Source organism: Thamnophis elegans, unplaced genomic scaffold (assembly GCF_009769535.1).
Source record: "Thamnophis elegans isolate rThaEle1 unplaced genomic scaffold, rThaEle1.pri scaffold_221_arrow_ctg1, whole genome shotgun sequence".
NCBI lineage: Eukaryota > Metazoa > Chordata > Lepidosauria > Squamata > Colubridae > Thamnophis > Thamnophis elegans.
The window spans coordinates 2,051-25,374 of NW_022473690.1; the positions used below are offsets into that span (position 1 = coordinate 2,051).

At 47.2% G+C, this 23,324-nt stretch overlaps 2 protein-coding genes across 2 annotated transcripts; one reads left to right on the forward strand and one right to left on the reverse strand.

Annotated features, from left to right (window-relative positions):
* The first annotated feature begins 5,669 nt into the window (after window positions 1-5,669).
* On the forward strand, window positions 5,670-9,680 carry LOC116523373 (homeobox protein SIX3-like). The gene is made up of 3 exons (XM_032238473.1): window positions 5,670-5,754; window positions 6,637-7,001; window positions 8,841-9,680. Exons 2-3 carry the CDS (start codon window positions 6,639-6,641, stop codon window positions 9,051-9,053), a joined length of 576 nt encoding a protein of 191 aa, XP_032094364.1. The 5' UTR covers window positions 5,670-5,754; window positions 6,637-6,638; the 3' UTR covers window positions 9,054-9,680.
* A 7,088-nt stretch (window positions 9,681-16,768) lies between these two features.
* On the reverse strand, window positions 16,769-22,505 carry TMEM151A (transmembrane protein 151A). The gene is made up of 2 exons (XM_032238470.1): window positions 22,413-22,505; window positions 16,769-18,130 (listed from the first exon to the last, which is right to left on the reverse strand). The coding sequence occupies exons 1-2, from the start codon at window positions 22,503-22,505 to the stop codon at window positions 16,769-16,771; spliced, it is 1,455 nt and encodes a 484-aa protein (XP_032094361.1).
* Window positions 22,506-23,324: the final 819 nt, after the last annotated feature.

Genomic DNA, 23,324 nt, shown 5'->3' on the forward strand with positions numbered 1-23,324 from the left:
CAAGCCGATGGAACACATCTGCTCTACGTCACCCCTGGCAGGGCCAGATCCTGGCCTCTGATATCTCGGCTTGAGGGCTGCTGACCGCCTTTTGCAAGAATCTGGGTTTCTGGATTTGCAAAGCAGAGGCAGAGACGGGGGGGGGGGGGGGGGAGGATTCTCCAGATGGGACGCAGGGCCGAGGAGACAGCGGGGGGTGTGTGTGTGTGTGAGTTGGGGGCGCAGAAAAATGCTGAGTTGAGAAGGCGAGGGGAGATAAGGAAGCCACGAACGAGGCTGGACGGATTCCTGGCCGGCCTGCTGTGGTCTTGGGAGGATAAATGTTTTCCTGGGCTGATTGCCCCTGGCTTTGGAGGATCTGCGTTGCATGAATGAGTAAAACGGAGGCAGGCCGGAAAAAAACAGGCTTTGGTTTTTATTGTGGGAGTTTCATCCCTGGAAGCTTTCAAGAAGAGACTGGACTGCCATTCTCTGTCAGAAATGCGTAGGGACTTGGGTGGGGGGTTGGACTAGATGACCTACAAGGCCCCTTCCAACTCTGTTAATCTGTTAAATATGTTGTATGGCTTTGCCTAAAGCTTTTAAGACTTATCTTCGGTCGCCACTTGTAACATGCTGTTATACAGGATAACAGAGTTGGAAGGAAGGAAGGAAGGAAGGAAGGAAGGATAACAGAATAATAGAGTTGGAAGGGACCTTGGAGGTCTTCTAATACAACAGGAAGGAAGGAAGGAAGGAAGGAAGGAAGGAAGGAAGGAAGGAAGGAAGGAAGGAAGGAAGGAAGGATAACAGAATAATAGAGTTGGAAGGGACCTTGGAGGTCTTCTAATACAACAGGAAGGAAGGAAGGAAGGAAGGAAGGAAGGAAGGAAGGAAGGAAGGAAGGAAGGAAGGAAGGAAGGAAAACAAAATAATAGAGTTGGAAGGGACGTTGAAGGTCTTCTAATACAACAGGAAGGAATGAAGGAAGGAAGGAAGGAAGGAAGGAAGGAAGGAAGGAAGGATAACAAAATAATAGAGTTGGAAGGGACCTTGGAGGTCTTCTAATACAACAGGAAGGAAGGAAGGAAGGAAGGAAGGAAGGAAGGAAGGAAGGAAGGAAGGAAGGAAGGAAGGAAGGAAGGAAGGATAACAGAATAATAGAGTTGGAAGGGACCTTGGAGGTCTTCTAATACAACAGGAAGGAAGGAAGGAAGGAAGGAAGGAAGGAAGGAAGGAAGGAAGGAAGGAAGGAAGGATAACAGAATAATAGAGTTGGAAGGGACCTTGGAGGTCCTCTAATACAACAGGAAGGAAGGAAGGAAGGAAGGAAGGAAGGAAGGAAGGAAGGAAGGATAATAGAATAATAGAGTTGGAAGGGACCTTGAAGGTCTTCTAATACAACAGGAAGGAAGGAAGGAAGGAAGGAAGGAAGGAAGGAAGGAAGGAAGGAAGGAAGGAAGGAAGGAAGGAAGGAAGGAAGGATAATAGAATAATAGAGTTGGAAGGGACCTTGGAGGTCTTCTAGTCCAACCCCACTCCTCAGGCAGGAAACCCTACACCGTTTCAGCCAAAATCTCTTGAAGCTACGGAAGAAATTTGCCGTAGGTGAGGCTGTCCCCACAGCAGATTTTTTCCCCCTGGGATTCTGATCTAGATATTCCCCAATGTTTTTTTTTTTAATTATTGTTATTTATTTTGAGATTTGGGACGTTAAAGTTTGAGTCATCACCAGTTACAGCCCACAGTTCCTAAATGCGCAGTGGAAGCTTTCTATCGCTAGAGGGCGCCCACAAGCTTTCTATCTTTTTTTTTTCCTTTAGAAAAATAATAATCCAGAGATCTTTAAAAGTGTGTTTGTGTGTTGTATGATACAAGGGGCTGGGCTCAGGTACACAAACACCCCCTTTCAAATATTCCAATGTGAGCTGCAGACTGTTTATCATCTCTCTCTCTCTCTCTCTCTCGCTCTCTCTCATCCTTTCTTTCCTTGTCTGTCTGTCTGTCTGTCTGTCTCTCTCTCTCTCTCTCTCTCTATCTATCATCTATCTATCATCTATCATCTCTATCTATCTATCTATCTTATCCCTTCTTTCCTGCTATGTCTGTCTGTCTGTCTGTCTGTCTGTCTATCATCTATCTATCTATCTATCTATCTATCTATCTATCATATCTATCATATCTATCTATCTATCTATCTATCTATCTATCTATCTATCTATCTATCTATCTATCTATCTATCTATCTATCTATCTATCTATTTCTATCATATCTACCTACCTACCTACCTATCTATCTATCTATCTATCTATCTATCTATCTATCTATCTATCTATCTATCTCCCTCATCTATCTATCTATCTATCTATCTATCTATCTATCTATCTATCTATCTATCTCCCTCATCTATCTATCTATCTATCTATCTATCTATCTATCTATCTATCTATCTATCTATCTATCTATCTATCTATCTATCTATCTATCTATCTATCTATCTATCTATCTATCTATCTATCTATCTATCTATCTACTATCTATCATACTACCTACCTACCTACCTACCTACCTACCTATCTATCTATCTATCTATCTATCTATCTATCTATCTATCTCCCTCATCTATCTATCTATCTATCTATCTATCTCTATCTATCTATCTATCTATCATCTATCTATCTATCTATCTATCTATCTATCTATCTATCTATCTATCTATCTATCTATCTATATCTATCATATCTATCTATCTATCTATCATCTATCTATCTATCTATCTATCTATCTATCTATCATATCTATCTATCTATCTATCTATCTATCTATCTATCTATCTATCTATCTATCTATCTATCTATATCTATCATATCTACCTACCTACCTACCTACCTACCTACCTACCTACCTACCTACCTACCTACCTACCTATCTATCTATCTATCTATCTACCTATCTATCTATCTCTGTCTAATTATCTGTCTAGTCTGGGCCTCCTTTTGCCAAATTTCAACAGGGCAATTTGGGACGTCCGATTGAAAAGGAAGAGTTTAAAAACGGCGGGCCAGCTTTTCTCTTTGCTGCAGGAAGAGCCTTGGGGGTCCTGTGCCCCCTCTTTCCTTCCTACACCATGGGGGTAGTTGAGGTCCCCACCAAAATCTCTTCCAAGCCCTCTGCCGCCCGAGTTGAGGCTCAACCCTCACCCTGGAGGATCTTCGGGATTAGTGACAAGGCCAATTAGAATCCACTGCTGATTATACACTTAACACAAGGGATTAGCTGGGGGTGTTGCGAAATATGAGCAAAATCGGCCATCACTTCAGAGGGGAAATTTTTCCGCAGATTGTGGGGAAGGGGACTCCGGTTCCCCCTGTTTTGGCTGCGTCCATCGTTGCTTGCATGGAGGACTTGCTCCAAGGGGCTCTTTAAAACACGCCGAGCGTTCAAGGCCAGCGCAGTCTATCTGATTCTTGGGATTTTCTTCCGATTCTGATTCAGGGAGGAGGACATTGCACAGTGAGTCTTGCCCAGAGGGAAGTGCTTTTGAAGGTGGGGAAAACAGGGATGGGCCTGAAGGTTTTGCTTCCTGCCTGAGGACAGGAGGAAGGAAGGAAGGAAGGAAGGAAGGGTGTGAAAAAAGAAGGAGGAAAGGACAGGAAAGGAAAGGAAAAAAGGGAGGGAGGAGGGAATGTAGGAATGTAGGTAGGAAGGAAGGAAGGGTGTGAAAAAAGAGGGAGGAAAGGAAAGGAAAAAAGGGAGGGAGGAGGGAAGGGAGGAAGGAAGGAAGGGTGTGAAAAAAGGAGGAAAGGACAGGAAAGGAAAGGAAAAAAGGGAGGGAGGAGGGAAGGGAGGAAGGAAGGAAGGAAGGAAGGGTGTGAAAAAAGGAGGAAAGGACAGGAAAGGAAAGGAAAAAAGGGAGGGAGGAGGGAATGTAGGAATGTAGGTAGGAAGGAAGGAAGGGTGTGAAAAAAGAGGGAGGAAAGGACAGGAAAGGAAAGGAAAAAAGGGAGGGACGAGGGAAGGAAGGAAGGAAGGAAGGAAGGAAGGAAGGAAGGAAATGTGTGTGAAAAAAGTGGGAGGATGGGAAAAGAAAGGGTAAAAAGGGGGCGAGGAGGGAAGGAAGGAATGTAGGAAGGAAGGAAGGAAGGAAGGAAGGAAAGAAGGAAGGTAGGAATGAACCTTCCCTCCCTTCCTTCTTTCCTTCCTTCTCCATCATTCATGTTTTTCAAGGAGAGATTGGACAACCATTGATCTGAAGTGTGATATAGCCCTTCTCCTCCTTCCTGAGCAGGGGGTTGGACTAGAAGATCTCCCAGGGCCCTTCCGACTCTGTTATTCCATTCCGTTATTCTGGTCCTCGCCATCGGAGGGAAAAAGCAACCTCGATGTTGCAATGGGGGTGAGTGGCATCCCAGAGACACCCCCCCCCCCAAATCTCTCTGCCTTTACGACTGATCTCCTCCACCCCACCTGCCTAAGAAGCTGTTCGGGATGGACTATCCTTTCTGAGCTGTTTAAAACTCTCCCAAAGGAGGATTAGCGACATTAATCGGGCAGCTAAACCACAGGACTTCAGGAAGAACAGGTTAGAACAGAAAAAAACAGAATAACACACACACACACACACACACACACACACACACACATAATCTATTCTCTCTCTCTCATCTATCTATCATCTATCTATCTAATCTATTATTCTCCTCTATCTATCTATCTATCTATCTATCTATCTATCTATCTATCTATCTATCTATCATTATCTATCTTCTATCTATTTATCTATCATCTATCTATCATCTATCTATCATCTATCTATCTATTATTCTCTCTCTCATCTATCTCTCATCTATCTATCTAATCTATTATTCTCATCTATCTATCTATCTATCATCTATCTATCATCTATCTATCTATTATTCTCTCTCTCATCTATCTCTCATCTATCTATCTAATCTATTATTCTCATCTATCTATCTATTTATCTATCATCTATCTATCATCTATCTATCTATCATCTATCTATCTATTATTCTCTCTCTCATCTATCTCTCATCTATCTATCTAATCTATTATTCTCATCTATCTATCTATCATTATCTATCATCTATCTATCTATTTATCTATCATCTATCTATCATCTATCTATCTCATCTATCTATCTATTATTCTCTCTCTCATCTATCTATCATCTATCTATCTAATCTATTATTCTCCTCTATCTACCTACCTATCTACCTATCTATCTCTCATCTATCTCTCATCTATCTATCTATCTATCTATCTATCTATCTATCTATCTATCTATCTATCTATCATCTATCTATCTATCTATCTATCTATCTATCTATCTATCTATCTATCTCTCTCTCTCTCATCTATCTATCATCTATCTATTTAATCTATTATTCTAATCTATCTATCTATCTATCTATCTATCTATCTATCTATCTATCATCTATCATCTATCTATCTATCTATCTCTATCTATCATCTATTTATCTCTCTCTCTCTCTCTCTCTCTCTCTCTCTATCTATCTATGTATCATCTATCATCTATCTATCTATCTATCATCTATCATCTATTTCTCTCTCTCTCTCTCTCTCTCTCTCTCTCTCTCTCTCTCTATCATCTATCATCTATCATCTATCTATCTATCTCTATCATCTCTCTCTCTCTCTTTCCACCAGAGGCTGAGGCCAACAAGATACTTCAATACCCTAACTTTCGGAGTTTTTACTGCCAGCCTAAAGAACAAATAAGTTTTTAAAACCAGGTAAGAGGCTTAAACTAGCCTTACAATGTGTGTGTGTGTGTTAAAAAGGAGCCGAAATCTCGGGGAGGGGGGGAATTAACAAAACGCAATTCAACGCTCCTCTTTGAATTAAAAATTTAGCTGGCGGGCCCTTCTTTTATTCGGGCTTTTCATTTCTAAAGGGACTGGTTAGAGCAAGGGAAAAACGGGCTTTGATTTCTCATTTGTTCTCAGTACGTTGAGACCAGGGGGAATTCCTGTCCACTTTTGCCAGGATAAAGAAATAAAAAAGGACCTCCAATAGCTGAGGATGTCATTAGTTTTTCCCCTTTTCTCTTGAGTTGTTAACTCGAAAGGAGAGGGCCAAAATTACAGAGACTGCGAATGTCGCTCAATTATTATTTATTTCCCTCCCTCCCCCCTAATTTTATTTAGCACTGTTTTATCATTCGGGATTGTCCCATATCATATTTTCTGGTAGCTTACATGGACCGACAAAATAGACATAGATATATATGATGTTTATAGGGTGGCTCAGGGGCTAAGAAGCTGAGCTTGTCGATCAGAAAAGGTTGGCAGTTCGGCGGTTCGAATCCCCAGCGCCACATAACGGAGGGAGCTCCCGTGACTTGTTACCAGCTTCTGCCAACCGAGCAGTTCGAAAGCACTTTAAAAAAATGCAAGTAGAAAAATAGGAAGCACCTTTGGTGGGAAGGGAAGAGCATTCGAGGCGGCTTCGGGAGTTGAGTCATGCCGGCCACACGACCCCGGAGATGTCTCCGGATAGCGGTGTTGTCCTTCTGCGAATTCTCTGCATTGGAGGAGAAGACTGTTTGCCCCTTCAGCCATCTTGGTTTGTTTTTTTTTCATTTCTCCTCTGACCTCCCTACCCATCGTCCCCAGACATGGCCCTCTTTTCCCCCTCGCAGGTCGCCCTCATCTGCAAAGCTCTGGAGGAGAGTGGCTCGTTCGAGCACCTGTCCCGTTTCCTCTGGGCTCTGCCGCCATCCCTCACCTTGGGACATCTCCAACGCTTGAGATGCCCCCACACCAGGGCTCATGGGATGGAGATCCTGTGCCCACCGGGCCTCCGGGAAATGCCCTTGGCCAGCCTGATGGGCTCCCAGCCCTTGGGGGATCCCAGATCGACCCACCTTGGAGACCACTTCCTCGGATTTCCATCCCAAAGCTCACCTGTCTGGAGAACGGGCTCTCACCTGCCAGGAACCTCGGCCCAATACGGCAAGCAGAAAGCCAACCGGATCAAGGTAAGCGGCCTTCGAATTAAGGTGACATTTTTTTTCAATTTTGAAAAATATTCTGATTTGTTTTCTGTCTCCCCAAAGTGGGGAGGGTCACTGGGAAGGGACCCTCACTGGGAAGGGTGGACTTCAACTCCCAGAATTCCCCAGTCAGCATGGATGGAATTCTGGGAGTTGAAGTCCAGCCATCTTAAAACTTGCCGGATGGGGGATTCTGGGAGTTGAAGTCCTCCAATGCTAGATGGAGGATTCTGGGAGTTCAAGTCCTCCAATGCTAGATGAGGGATTCTGGGAGTTGAAGTCCTCCAATGCTAGATGAGGGATTCTGTGAGTTGAAGTCCTCCCATGCTGGATGGGGGATTCTGGGAATTGAAGTCCTCCAATGCTGGATGGGGGATTCTGGGAATTGAAGTCCTCCAATGCTAGATGGGGGATTCTGGGATTTGAAGTCCTCCAATGCTAGATGGGGGATTCTGGGATTTGAAGTCTGGAGGATTCTGGGAGTTGAAGGTGACTGGGGAATTCTGGGAATTGGACTTCACTTACAGGTTAGTCCTTGATTTAGAACATTTAGTGACCAAAGTTACAACAGTACTAAAAAAAAGTGACTTAAGACTGTTTCCCACACTTATGACCATTGCAGCATCCCCCATACTTATGCAATAAAAATTCAGGCGCTTGGCAATTGACTCACATTTACGACGGTTGCAATGTGCCCCAGGGCCCAGGCGATCTTCCAACCAGCAAAGTCGACGGGGAAATCCAGATTCACTTAACGACTGTGGGATTCCCTTAACACCTCTGGAAAGAAAGGTCGTAGAACAGGAGCAAAGCTCACTCAACAACCGTCTCACTTAGCCAAGGTCATTTCGGCCTTAACTGGGGTCAGCCTTGCAATGAATTTTGTCCCCGTTTTACGACCTCACCCTGGGACGCTACATCCGCCATAAATACGAGTCAGCTGCCAATGAATTTCGATCACGTTTCTGCAGGGATTGTTCTAAGTGTGTGAAAAACACTCCTAAGTCCCTTTTCCCCCCCAACTCGGTTGTGACTCTGAACTGTCGCTAAACGGTTGTAAGTCGAGGATGTATTTATTCGATGTATTTATTGCAATAATAATAGCTTCCCCCCAGGGATGGATTCCTGCCAGTTCTAACCTCTTCTATAGAAGAGGTTCCACAAATCTACAGTGTCATTTAGAACCAGTTCCAGCTCCCCCCCCCCGCCTGTCCGCACATCATCAAGATGAAGAGCGAGAGGAGGAATTCTGGGAGTTGAAGTCCACAAGTCTTAAAGCTGTCAAGTTTGAACTCCCCTGGGGGTTTTTTCCCCTAAAGGGTTAGGGGTGCAAAAGTCTTGTAATTGACAGCTTTAAGACTTGCACATTTCAGTGCCGGAGTTCCTGAGCCAACATGACTGGAGAAGGAATTCTGGGAGTTGAAGTCCACAAGTCTTAAAGCTGTCAAGTTTGAACACCCCTGAGTGTTGTTGTTTTTTCTAAAGGGTTAGGGGTGCGAGGGTCAGCTTTAAGACTTGTGTACTTCAAATGCCAGAGTTTCTGAGCCAACATTTTGGTTGCTAAGCAAGAGCGTTGTTAAGTGAGTTTCACTACGTTTTACAAGTTGGCCATGCCCACCCGGTCACATGGCCGGCAAGCCACTCCCACTAAGTCACATGGCCGGCAAGCCACTCCCACAAAGCAGGCCACACCTACAGAAGAGGTTCTAAAAAAATTTGAAACCCACCACTGCTTCCCCCCATTCCTTGCAAAATTTATAAGCACCTGCGACCCAATTGATTTGTCATAAAATAGTGAACAGCTTTCTCTTCTTCTTCGCTTAGGAAAAGATCCAGAAACTGTTGAGAGAGTGGTACCTGCAAGACCCTTACCCAAATCCTTCCCAAAAAAGGAACCTGGCCCAGACCACTGGGCTCACCCCCACCCAGGTTGGCAACTGGTTTAAAAACCGTCGGCAGAGGGACCGGGCTGCCTCTGCCAAGCACAGCCGTCACCGGACGAAGGGCGAGGTGGGGAGACGATCCCCCCAAATTTAAATATCAAGCCAAGTGCAAGAAAGGAAGAAAAGGGGAAAGAAAAAAAAAAAACACATGGAATTATAAAAGGGAAAACGGCAAAAGAATGAAAGGAAAACATTCCAAAGTTCTATTTGGAGACTTTGGAGGGGGCGATCGAACGGAAACGATGGGGGAATCTACTTGAATCAATTCTACCAACGGTTCGTTTATTGGAATCAGATCTCCGGCTGAACAATCCCCGGTCTGATTCCCGATCCAACCTTGAATGATCAATTTAAATACGCTTAAGGAGCACTTCAAACAACGAACAGTTTGGATTCAAGGATCCATCATCTGGGAACGTCACGGACAGAATTTCTAGGAAGAGTTGAAAAACTTCTATTTCCAATTCTTCGGCTTGGCAAAAGGAAACTTTTTTTTTTCCATGCTGGCTTTGATCCGAGCTAGAAGTTAGTTTCTCTCTTCCAGGAGGAGCCGGCATTCCCAGTTAGCAGGCGGGAATATTATTCCCACGGTGAAAGGTTTAAGACTGGACTACAAGGATGAAAATGAGGAGGAGGTGTAAGGGTTAAATCTGCTGCTTGCTATGTAAGAGCATCAGGCCAGGAGATGAGACAGAGGAGAGAAAGATGGAGGGAGAGAGGAATAGAGATGATAGATGATAGATATAGGTAGGTAGGTGGGTGGGTGGGTGGATGGATGGATGGAGAGAGAGACTGATAGCTAGCTAGTTAGTTAGATGAGAGAGAGAGAGAGAGAGAGAGAGAGAGAGAGAGATAGGATAATAGAGATATAGATGATAGATAGATAGATAGATAGATAGATAGATAGATAGATAGATAGATAGATAGGATAATAGAGATAGATAGATGATAGATAGATAGATAGATAGATAGATAGATAGATAGATAGATAGATAGATAGATAGATAGATAGATAGATAGATAGATAGATAGATAGGATAATAGAGATAGATAGATGATAGATAGATAGATAGATAGATAGATAGATAGATAGATAGATAGATAGAGGATGGATAATAGTGGTAGATAGATAGATAGATGATAGATGATAGATAGATAGATAGATAGATAGATAGATAGATAGATAGATAAGATGGATAATAGATATAGATGGATAGATAGATAAGATGGATAATAGAGATAGATAGATATAGATAGATAGATAGATAGATATAGATAGATAGATAGATAGATAGATAGATATAGATAGATAGATAGATAGATAGATAGATAGATAGATAGATAGATAGATAGACAGACAGACAGACAGACAGATGGAGAGAGAGAGAAGAAGAGACAGACAGACAATAGCTAGATAGATAGATAGCTAGGGATGATAGATGAGATAGATAGGTAGGTAGTTGATAGGTAGGTAGGCAAGGGAGGGAGGGAGAGAGGGAAGGAAGAAAGAAAAAAGATATAGACAGAGAAATGAAGGAGGGAGGAAACAGGAAGGAGACAGATAATGTAGATGATAAGGTAGACAGACAGATAAAGAGACAGATATACAGGAGGTACATAGGTAGTTAAGGAAGGGAGGGAGGAAGAGATAGACAGAGATAGATGACAGGCAGGGGGAAGGGAGGAAGGAAGGAAGGAAGGCAGGTAAAAAGGGAAGGAGGGAGGGAGAAAGGAAGGAAGGAGGGAAGGAAGGAAAACACAGATAATCAAAGCTAGGCACCTCCCCTCTCTGTCTCAAAGATGCAGCAGGAGGTGCTTAGCAGATAAGAAAATTTAAAAACCAAGCTTAATTATGATTTCCGTTCTGATCCCCTAGAGATTATCACAGGAAGGCTAATCCTTCGCTAAAGCTTTTAGCACCGGGATCTTCTCTGCAATTTTGGTCCATAAGAGACCAACCCCGCCCCTTTTCCCAGTAGGGTCTCCATTACTCACCTCCGCTTATTATTCTGACGCATTCATCCCTTTCCCCCGCCACCCGCACAGGGCTGAAAGCAAAAACCCCTGGTTTTTTTTGCAGACACTATATTTTTATTCCCCCCCAAAAAATGTGAAATTCACCTTCCTCAGTACGCAAATTCAGCCTGGATTCGTTGCATTCCCGTTGCTAATAAAATCAAAATCAAAAATTAATGCTAAGGAGGGCCAGACCAGGCTGGTTTTGGGATGGGGAGACTCTGCCGAAATTGCAAAGCATCCTTTTGGGGCAAAGTTTCAACCATGGTTCGCAGAGGAACGAAAGGTCCAGGAGGTTTTTTTTTTTGGGGGGGGGGGGGCTTTCCTGAAAGAACGGCGCTAAGAAACCATCTTTGGTCCCCAGCTGTCCGCCTCCGCCAACAGTCGCCATGGCAACTGTCGCGGGGAAGAAAGGATGCTCGGGTAAGGCCTCGGAGGATCACACCACCAGCTCCCCCGTGGCCACCATCTGAAGGGGAAAACTACTTATTTCCAAATAACTGGGCCCATCTGCTCGTCGCGGGTGGTGCGTGTCCTCCGGCTACGGCGAGAATCAATTACAGAGTGACGGCTGTTTTGCTTCCCCGCTTTCCGTTATGAATAATGAAGGGGTTGAGCATCGCACGTTCTATTCTGCAATGCTCTTTTTATTCTCTCCACTTTCTTTTCGGCACGCTTTTCTCTCCATGGTTAGGATTTTGGGGGGAAGCCCAAGCCTCCCCCCCCCACCCCGCCGGCCGGATTTGGAGACCGTCCTCCGATTAAAACTCCGCGCAAAATGAATTGTTTCCCCTCCGTGAAATGTCGATTTGAAGCGTATTATTTGCTGGGTGATATGGGCAACCATCACGACCAATCCTAGGTACAGGCAGATATTTCTTTCTCTGGGAACGATGAGAATATATATATTTGCTGGATGGGAGGAAACTCTGCTCTGGCAACAGGAAGGGCATCCGGCCAAGTTCCATTCAGTTGCTCAGACTCCATCCCCGCAAGGGATTGTGGCATCATTAAATAGTGAGAATTGGGAGTCCTAGCGAAAATCATTCTCGCTAAAAGCACCACCTCGCTCGGCAAGCTCCCAATTGTGGTCGTTAAGGCGAGGACCCCTTGTATTCCCCCACCAAGACACACCAAGGAACCAGCCGAGTGCGGGATTTGAAATCCTTTTATTTTGACAATGGAGGGTGGGCTCTGGCTCGTCCTCCCCACTTCGATTGCCCCTCCCCCTATGGTTCGGTCACCGAGATTCGAAACGGTGCCCCAAAAATTTGAAAAAAGGAGGGACCAGAATACCTCTTTCCTTTTTACTCATTTAGCGAGCATCCCTCTCGTCCTCCGAGCCGTGCGAACAAATCAAATTCAGGGAATCCTCCGCTTATGCTTCGCTTAGCGACCATTTGAAGTTACGACAGCATTACCGTTTTTCACACTTACGACAGGGGAAGCATCTCCCCGCGGGGGATCAGGGATTTACATTCAGGTGCTTAGCGACTGATTCGCATGTACGACAGTGGCAGTGTCCCCCGTGTTCCCCTTTTGCGACCAGCCCAGTCCAGGGAAGTCGGATTAGCTTAACAATCACATTCCGGATTTAAGAACTGCAGGCGTTTCACTTAACAACCGTGGCACAAGGGGGCAAAACTCGCTTAAGAAACGTCTCGCTTAGCAGCATAAATTTTGGGTGCGGTTACAGTCGCAAAGGGAGGATTCGCTGTATTATTTCGCACCACAGTTAGGCCGAAGATGCAGGGTCCCTTCCCCATTCTAGCAGGCAGATCTCCCCTCCCCAAAAGCCACAGAAGTGATCTCTGTTTCTCCCAGATCGAATCCACTTTCCCACGCTCGACAGAACGAGACGGGGAAACAATCAAGGCCGAAAAACAGTGCAGCCGAAATCCAGAACAAGCTTTGATGTTTTTTTCTCAGAGCAAAAGAAGGCAGCTTGGTGGGGGATCTGCCAGCCATTTTTGAACAGGAGAAGGGATCCGGGGGATCTGATATTGGCCAGATGAACCCAGGGCCGGGAACAAAGTCTCGCCGTCGGTGGGCCCGACATGCTTCTGAACCAATTCACACATTTGGTGTGGGGACCGGGTCGATCCGTTCGCCGGCTTTGCGCAGGACATTCAACGTCTGCCTGTCTGAAGAGATGGCATCGGGGTTCGACGCTAAGCGGGGAAAGAAAAAACTGGACCGTTGTGTGAATGCAGCAGCTCCCCCCCGCCCCCAATAGGGTTGTTGTGCAGAGTTGTGAACACACAGTTGTGTGTCTCCGTTCTTGCGGCTCGGCACAACGCTTAGCCCTTATCTGGAGAACTTGTGGGTCCCTATAGGCAGTCCTTGACTTACCGTTTAGTGACCGTTTGAAGTTACGACGGCACTGAAAAAACTGAGGATAATTTTTCACACTTATGACCGAAATTCAGGAGTTTGGCAACCGACTCGAATTTACGACGGTCACACTGTCCTGATGGGGTGTGTGTGTGTCACGCCATCCCCTTTTTGCAACCTTCTATCAGACAATGTCAGTGAGGATGCCAGATTCGCTTAACGGTGGGAAATTCTGCTCCCAATTCTGGTCGTAAGTAGAGAACTACCTGTATTTTTTTTAAAAAAAAAAACAACCTTACATTGTCAACACTTGGCAAAGCCCACCTAAATACATGGGATCAAGGAGACCCTGACTCTGATAGAGGAGTGGGTGAGCCTTAACCTCTGCTAGCAGAGAGGAAATGGCACCCACAGGCATTCCTCGTTTAGTGCCTGCCTTGCTGTCATGTCGTTGTTGGAAAAAGTTGCTTTGAAACCTGTCCTCACCTTTACGATCTTCCCCGATTGAAAGGTGCAAATATGTGACATTTATATACACACAGAAAGAGAGAGAAAGAGGAAGAAAGGGAGAAAGAGGAAGCGAGAAAAAGAGAGAGAAAAAGAGAAAGAGAAAAATAAAGAGAGAGAGAAAGAGGGAGAGAGAAAGAGGGAGAGAGAAAAAGAACGAAAGAGAAAGAGAGAAAGAGAAAGAAAGGGAGAAAGAGGAAGCGAGAAAGAGAAAAGAGAAAGAGAAATAAAGAGAGGAAGAGGAAGAGGAAGAAAGGGAGAAAGAGGAAGTGAGAAAAAGAGAGAAATAAAGAGAGAGAAAAAGAAAGAAAAAGAGAGGAGAAAGAGGGAGAGAGAGAAAAGAGAAATAGAGAGAGAGAAAAAGAGAGGAGAGAGAGGAAGAAAGGGAGAAAGAGGAAGCGAGAAAAAGAGAAAAGAGAAAGAGAAATAGAGAGAGAAAAAGAAAGAGAAAGAGAGGAGAGAGAGGGGAGAGGAAAAAAAGGAAGAGAAAGAGAGAAAGAAAGTGAAAAAAGAAATAGAGAGAGAGAAGGGAAGAAAAGAGAGAAAGAAAAAGAAAGAGAGGAAGAGGTAGAGAGAAAAAGAGAAAGAAAAACGAAGAGAGAAAGAAAGAGGGAGAGAGAGAAAAAAGAGAAAGAGAAAGGGAGAGAAAGAGAGGGAGTGAGAGAGAGGGGGCAAAGAAAAGAAAAAAAGAGAGAGAGATAGAAAGAGAGTGAGTCATTCTGGATGGTGTCACGAGCACCCTATTAATGCAATAAACACATGAATTAATAAAATAATTTCAACAGAAGGATTGCTTTGCTTAAAGACCGAATTGCCCCTCCCATTTTGGTCGCTGAACGAGGACTGCCTCTGTTCTTCCTCCACTGCTCTCCCTCCCTCCCTCTCCTTGCTCCGACGGACATTCACGCATCTCGGTTTGTTCATTCAGATGTCGGTTTGATGCCGGGGACAATCGGGCTGTCGGCTGCTCCTTCTCCTCCTCCGTCCTTTCTCAGTTCACGGATCACTTCTAGAAATTCTTATTCATTTATTCATTCTTTCTTTTTAAACGGGATATTTAAAGCAGCCTCAACCTCATTTGGAAGAAACCAATCTTGATATCATGAATTGCAAAGGAAAAAAAAACTGGGAGGAGACCAGCAATAAACCTCCCATCCACCCCGCCCCTCCCCTCGCTGTCCCTCAGGTTCAAGCTAGACTGCTCCTAGGCAAGGAGGCTCCATCAATATCCCTCTTAGTGCCTAAGAAGCTACCCGTATGCTGGGGATTTTTTTACATTGGGGGTTTCTGTCAGCGCTGAGGATTAAAAAGATTATCGCTCCGTCTCGAGCTTCGCTGAGTGGTCTCCCCTCCTCCAGGGTCCTTAACGCCCGAGAAGGACGGCTTCAAGCCCTTCTTAGTGACCCAACTTTCTGAGAGCAGGTTTCGCTCTCGTGACTGGCTGCAACGGGGTGAGCGGGACCTAAAGGAACAATGGAGAAGTTGCGGGCTGGACTAGAGGACCTCCAAGGTCCCCTCCCCACTCGGTTAGTCTGTGTTTCCATCGGGCTGAGCCTTTGATCTTCCCCAGTTAAATGCCATTTCTGTTCTTTCCTCCTTTCTTTCTTTTTTAATGTTCCTGAGCCCTTCCTCCAGGATTCTTTCTTTTTTTCTTTCCTTCGTTCTTCGAGTGAAGAGTTCAGCCAAAGAATTCTGTATTAGAATACTGACTTGAAAACTTGTGTTTTCTGAAAATCTGGGACTTCCCTCCTTCCTTCCTTCCACTTCCTTTTCTTCCCTTTTCTTTCCCCCTCTGTATTCCTTCCTTCCTTCTCTATTCCTTCCTTCTCTCGCTACTCCCTTTCTTCCATCCCTCTATTCTTCCTTCCTTTTCTTCCCTCTATTCCTTCCTGCCATCTTTACTCCTTCCTTCCTTCCTCTCCATTCCTTCCTTCCCTTTCTATCTTCCTTTTTTCTTGCCTCTCTATTCCTTCCTTTTTTCCTTTCTTTTCTTGCTTTTTTCTTCCCTCTCTATTCCTTCATTCCTTCTCTATTCCTTCCTTCTCTTTACTCCCTTCCTTCCATCCCTTTCTATTTCTTCCTTCCTTTCTCTATTGCTTCCTGTCCTCTTTATTCCCTCCTTTCCTTCCTTTTTTTCTTTCTTTCATCCCTCTCTATTCCATCCTGCCTTTACTCCTTCCTTGCTTCCATCCCTCTATTCCTTCCTTCCTTCTTTCTCTATTCCTTCCTGCCCTCTTTATTCCTTCCTTTCTTTCATCCCTCTATTCCTTCCTTCTTTCTCTATTCCTTCCTGTCCTCTTTACTCCTTCCTTGTTTCCATCCCTCTATTCCTTCCATCTTTCTTTCTCTATTCCTTCCTGCCCTCTTTACTCCCTTTCTTCCTTTTCTACATCCCTTTCTATTCCTTCCTTCCTGCCCTCTTTATTCCTTCCTTTCTTTCATCCCTCTATTCCTTCCTTCTCTCTCTATTCCTTCCCGTCCTCTTTACTGCCTTTTTCTTTCTTTCTTTCTTTCTTCCTTCCATCCCTCTCTATTCCTTCCTTCCTTTTTTCTCTATTCCTTCCTGCCCCCTTTACTGCCTCCTTTCTTTTCTTTCTTTCTTTCTTTTTCTTCCTTCCTTCCTTCCATCCATCCCTCTCTATTCCTTCCTTCCTTCTTTCTCTATTCCTTCCTGCCCTCTTTACTCCTTTCTTTCCTTCCTTCCTTCCTTCCTTCCTTCCTTCCCTCCCTCTACCAAAGAGCTGAGCAAAAGAATCGCATATCTGAATCTGGGCTTAATGGGCCTCCCTCCACACACACACGCACTTCCTTAGAAGACTGGAATGTCGTCCAAAGGGCCTTGCAGCTGGGTTAATGCGTTCGATTGTGGCTCGAGCAAACAAGCCAGAGACATTGCGTACTGCGTTTCTGCCAGGGAACGTAAGTTTCCACTATCCCTCCCCTCCTCCCAGGTCACAGGGGGGTCCCTTGCCCCCTCCCTGCCAGCCCCGGCCTGTGCCCGTTGCGCTCGCAGCCCTCCCCTCCGTGCACAATCAACACGGGAAAGTACAACGCATCCTGGTAGCACGGGGGACTCTCCAAGGGCTCTGTCTCGATGTTGCTGCCCACCTGGCTCCCACTCAGGCTCCGGAGAATCCCCCCGCATCGCCGGGCGCCGCTCAACGAGAAGCGGCTGCAGCTGAACGGCAAGCGGGCGTAGAGGGCCCGGGTCCCCCGTGAGGGCAGAGAGTTGCTGCTGACAGTCCGGCGACAGCGTTGGCAGCTGCGGAGGTAGGCCGCGCCCGCCACCGTCGTGGTGTCCATCAACACGGCCTCGGAGTAGCTGGGCACCAGCTGCTGGTTGGAACGGATGTGCCATTCCAGTTCGGTCATGTCCACCGTGTTGACGCGCGAGATTCGACGGCCGTAAGTCCCGGCGGCGTCCAGCGGGCTGGGCCCGTCGTCCGCCCCAAAGAGTTTCTCGACGTGATAATGTACATTGGCTGTACGGTATTCGGACAAAACTCTCAGCGGCCAGGATAGCAGGAGGAAAGAGGCCAGCCAGAAGACACTCCGGCGTGTGTACCACGGTGGACGCCCCGGATCTGGGAAGACTAACATGTGTTCCTTAAAGTCCACGTTTTTGAGGTGCATCCCTTCGCGGGCCTCCATGTAGTCGTCCAAACCCTCGTTTTCCCCGAAAAACCGGGCCCTTTGAGTCAGATACGCAGCTTCCGCCTCCCCCGAGGCAAAACTGAAGCATTTCGTAAAGCGGAGTTTGGTCACGGGGTAATCGGAGAGGCCCAACAGTTCCTTGGAGACGTCCTTCACCCCATGGCCCGAGTAGTCGAACTCCGTCTCCGAGACGTGCGTGTTGACGCGCTCGTGGTACACCTGGGTGGTCGTGTAAGCGTCCCCGTTGCGATAACGCGTCACCTGCCTCGTGCGGCGGATGTAGTGGTAGCTGACGGCCTTCCACCAGATGCAGGGCGTGGCCTGCTGCATCCGCTGGACTTTCTCGTAGACGCTCGCCGTGTCCACCCGAAACTGCATCTGCCCCTTGGCGAATCGGTGCCAGCACTCCACCAGGTACACCACATACAACATGCCCAAGAACGCCAGCGGGATGTAGATGTAGCCGTTGGAGCACGGGCTGTCATGATACACCAGCGACGCCCCTCGGTAGGAGCCGTCGTAGTTCAGGCGGGTCACCGTCGAGAGACGGCACCAGGCCATGACGCCGAAGCAGCCGAACATTAGGAGGGTGAGCACCAGACATTTCCAGTGGGACTCCCGGCACAGCGAGCTGCTCAGAGACTGTTTGAGAGGACGTTGCTACAAGTCGAGGGAGAGAAAGGGAAAGAGAAGAGAGTAGGGAAGAGGGTTACAGACCTGCCCGTTCCCAGAAAGATCTGAGATCACACCCCACCACCACCAAACCAGTACAGGGAGTCCTCCGCGTACACGGCTGCAAATTTACGGTCTGATAAATTGTTGAAATTTACGACTTTCCTTGGCCCCTTTGTTAAGCGAATTGCCGCGTTTGTTAAAGGAGTCACCCAGGAGGGTTAAATGAATCGGATTTCCCCTTGCCGGAAGGTCGCAAAAGAGGGAAATCACGTGACCCAGGGACACCCGCGACCGTCGTAAATGCGAGTCCACGGTCCAGCCTCCGCATGTAAATCTCGCGACCACGGGGATACCGCAGTGCCAAAAAAACCAACCCCCAAATGGTTGTAGGTCACTTTTTTTAGTGCCATTGTTGTCACTTCAAACGGTCGCTAAGGGAACCATTGTAAGCCGAGGACTAGCTGCTAACCTTCATTCCATTTCACGGTGGGCCCCCCGTGTTTCTAACCCAGGGAGCGAACGAAATGGCATGCAAAATTGAACCCTTGAAATGGTGCCAATTTTCTCGGCCTTTCCGTATTCCAGGATCACAGAAGGCGCCCCCCCCTCCTTGCTCCCCCACTTAACAACCAGTTTGGGGCTGACATGCCAGACACCCTGCAATTGTGTTTTCAGACACACATCGCGCCCTTCGCACTGGGGGCGTGGAGTCCAGACATTAACAAGGCCACATTTTGGGGATATAAACAGGACGCTGAAGCCAGACAAAATAAGTCTCAGCATCTCTTTCCCACGGAAGCCGAAAGGCACTCGCGAGGAAGCTACGGCTCTATGGTCTGCTTCCCCACAGCCAGGATAGACTGCTTCTGTACAGGGAGGTTCCATTTCACTGGGACCACCTGCCATATAACATATCTAGCTGTAAGCAAGCTTGAGTTGAAAGGGTTAGAAATAGGCTGTATTTAAGTTCCTGGAAGTATCCCTGCCTCTAGCTGGGGGAGAGAGACAGAGAAAGAAAGAAAGAAAGAAAGAAAGAAAGAAAGAAAGAAAGAAAGAAAGAGAAAGAAAGAAAAAGAAAGAAAGACAGACAGACAGACAGAAGAAGGGAGGGAGGAAGGAAAGGAGGAAGAAAGAAAGAAAGAAAAGAGACAAATAGAGAAAGAGGGTGAAAGAGAAAGAGACACAAAGAAAGGAAAAGAAAGAAAGAGGGAGAAATAGAGATAAAGAGAAAAGGGTGAGAGACAGATAAAAAAGAAAGAGAGGGAGAGAAAAGAGGGAAAAGGAAAGAAAAAAAGACAGAGAAAACAGAAAGAAGGAGAGAGAGAGAGACAAAGAAAGAAACAGAGACAGAGAAAAGAAAGAGCGAAATAGATAAAGAGAAAGAGGGTGAAAGAGAAAGACAGATAAAAAGAGAGAGAAAAGAGGGAAAAAGAAAGAGAAAAAGAGAGAAAACAGAAAGACACGGAACAAAGAGAGCGATAGAAAGAGAAAGAGAGAGAAAAGAGGGAAAAAGAAAGAGAAAAGAGAGAAAACAGAAAGACGGAACAAAGAGAGCAATAGAAAGAGAAAGAGAGAGACAAAGAAACAGAGAAAGACAGCAAAATAGAGACAGAGGGTGAAAGAGAAGAGACAGATAAAAAAGAGAAAGAAAGAAAAAAAGAAAGAGAGAGAGAGAGAGAGAATATGGCCAAGGGAATTCCAGCTATTTAATTCCAACTCTTTGTTTTGAGAATAACTTTTACTGGTTAATTTCAGGGTTATTTCAGGGTTAAAACTACTCTAGATACCAGTGGAGGGAATAAAGAATAAAAGAAACTAAACCAGGCCCAGCTTCAGGGTGAATTGGGGTGGGGCAGCTGGAAAGGAGTCCCATCATTTTCACACACACACACACACACACACACAGACACACAAACAGACAGACACACACACAAACCCCTCTTCCATCACCTCCACGCCTTTCACATCTCCCCAGAGCATTGCAAAGGGATTATTTTGAGAGGCTGCCAACAGCAAATGGCTTTTAAGATTGGGGGGGGTGTATTTATTTATTTATTAAAAGCAGGGGGGGGGTTCCAATCTGACACCCTCTTTGCCTTAATGCACTCCAAGGAAAAAACTGCAAGACAGCCCCAGATGCTACTGCGGACTCTTTTATCCACCAAAATGACCTTTCTTCTCTTTGACATATTTTTTTTTGGGGGGGCAGTCCCTTGGGGATGGGGGGGCAGTGATTCTTAACTCTAGCAACTGCCAAGCTGCTTGGCTGCCAACTCTCCCCCCACTCCTCCTCTCCCCAAATGCCTCCCCTTCCCTCCTCCCCAATATCAGCCTTGAGAGAGCATTTTTGTCCCAAAAGTCTTCTTTCCTTACCAACCTGGTAAGAAGGGCTGGACTACTACACCTCCCTTCATCCCCTGCCAGGCCAGGCTGCAGACGGGTCTCCTTAATTGGGGGAGGCCCTATTCTTAGGGTCCTAAGGCTTTTTTTTTCCGGACGGGGAGGGTGGGAAAAAAAAGAAATATTGGTGGTTCCCTCCCCCCTGCAGCTTTAAATAAAAAATTGCCTGAGGTGGGCAAGAGGGGGGGGTGATTTCCAGCACCCCCTTTAGCCCCCCCCAAAAAAAAACCCTTCCCCCCACCCACCGCCACCAAAGCCCTGAGCCTGCTAGCTTTTGTCCCTTCGCTAACACCGAGGCGCCAAGCGCATCAAAGCGGAGAGGCGAAGGACGCGCGGCCGGGCGGACTGTGTGGTGCAATGCAGAACTTCACGCGTGCCCTTCCCTTCCACGCACGCACACACGCACAGAGAGAGAGAGAGAGAGAGAGAGACACACACACACATACACACCAGCCGGTCGCAAAACACGCCGCTTCCCTGCAAATCCCCTTCCCCTTTCCCCGGGAATCCCGAGAAAAGCTGGGTGCCCGTTTTACGCACGGCGGGCGCCCGCTTGCAAATGGAGGAGCCCCCCCCCTCCCCAGTTTGGTTTAAAAGGTGAAGTCTTACAGGGGGGCGAGGGGGATGCAAGGTGGGCAGAGAAAGAGCCCACCCTTCGCTGCCACCTTTCTCCTCCTCCCCCCCAGCACCGCTGGACACCCCCCCAACACACACCCAGGTTTATTTTTAAACCCCGTAGAGCTATTAATAATGCACAAAGGGATACGTGTTCCCTGCAGCAAAAGCACTCCTTTTTCTTAACCCCCCCCCAGCTCACGCCCCGCCTCTCCGGTTAGGGAAAAAAATAAAGGGGGGGGGGAGGACCGAAAAGCAGAGGCCTGAACCCCGGCTTTCAAACCCCGAAAGCTGGCATCGGCCCCCACCCGCAAAACACCCCGGATTTTGGAGGCGCCGTTTGGAGAGAGGGACTCGTGTCCAAGCGGTGCGCTCAGGGCGCAGCGCAAAAGCGCTTCGGGTTTTGTTTTTTAAATGTCTTTCCTTCTTTCCTTTCGTTCTTCGGGGGGGGGGCTTTTCTTCTTTTCCTTCCCTTCTTTCCCCCTCCCTTCCTTCTTTCCGTTCTTCCTTTCCTCCCCTTCTTTTTTCTTTTCTATCCTTTCCTTCCTTTCCTTCCCCTCCTCCTTCCCTTTTTTCTTTTCTATCCTTCCCTTCCTCCTTTTTATTTTCTATCCCTCCTTCCCTTCCCTTCTTTTTTCTTTTCTATCCTTCCCTTCCTCCCCTTCTTTCTTTTCTTTCCTTCCTTCTTTTCCCTTCTTTTTTCTTTTCTATCCTTTCCTTCTCTTCCTTCCCTTCTTTCTTTTCTATCCTTCCCTTCCTCCCCTTTTTATTTTCTATCCTTCCCTTCTCTTCCTTTCCTCTCCTCCTCCTTCCCTTTCTCCTTTTCGATCCTTCCCTTCCTCCCCTTCTTTTTATTTTCTATCCTTCCTTCCCTTCCCTTCTTTTTATTTTCTATCCTTCCCTTCTCTTCCTTTCCTCTCCTCCTCCTTCCCTTTCTTTTCTATCCTTCCCTTCCTTCCCTTCTTTCTTTTCTTTGCTTCCCTTCTTTCTTTTCTATCCTTCCCTTCCTCCCCTTTTTATTTTCTATCCTTCCCTTCTCTTCCTTTCCTCTCCTCCTCCTTCCCTTTCTCCTTTTCTATCCTTCCTTCCCTTCTTTTTTCTTTTCTATCCTTCCCTTCTCTTCCTTTCCTCTCCTCCTTCCCTTTCTCCTTTTCGATCCTTCCCTGCCCTTCCTTTCTTTCCCCTTTCTCCTTCCTTTCTCTCCCCCACTCCTTCACCCACCCACCCACCCACCCACGCGGCTTGACCTTACCTCTTCCCGAGGGGGTCCCCCAGCCGGGGTGAGGGTGGGCAGCTCCCCGGCACCCGGCTGCTGCCCGCCGTCTTCTGCCCCCACGCCTGGCATCCTTCACGCCTGACGCCCCCAAGACGGCGGCCCGGCCGCATCTTAGGCTCGGCCTCGGGGCTGCCCGGCCCCGCAGCGGCTCCAGCTGTGCCGCCCCCAGCCGCAATCCCCGCCACGGGGCATGGGAGGCGACGAGGCACCGTTGCGCGCCTTACCCTGGGCGCCCACCTGCCCGGACGCCCGCGGACTTTTGGCGGCGGGGGCAGCGGCGGCTCCGCCCTCCACGGCGGGGCTGGGAAGGCACAAAGCCCGAAGCCTCCCCCCCTCCAGGCCCAGGCTCCGATTGCCCTGCCTGGACCGTCCCGCAAGCCTTCAAGGCAGATGCTCCGCTTTGCGCTTGGCGAGGCTCCGCGGAGAGCTTGGTCGCCCCTGCTTTGCCCCGCTCGTCTGGCTCGCTTTCCTTCGGCCCCGATGACTCGGCAGGCAGGCAGGGGGAAGGCTGCTTCCCCACGTGTCCCTCCCCTTCTTTCCCCTGCAGGCACGTCGGGATGCAAACCTGGGTCAAAAGAGACCCCCCCATGTCTTAAAGCATGGGCCTGAGGAGGGGGGCACTTGCCCCTGGGCCCCCCAGCAGCATAGGGAGCCCCCCAGGCCGATTTTTTTTTGAAGTATAAAATAGATTTTAATTTGATCACCCACTAGCTGGATACCCTTGCTCCGAAAATTATGTGATGGGGCTTTGATAAATGGAGACTTACAATTTGGAAATTAATGAGTAGTTATGATCGGGCCTCTTCTCTCCCCCTTTCTCCCTCAGGCTGACCCCATTCATCCTTTCCTATCCCCTTTTCTCCCTCAGGATTGCCCCATAGAGGCCTC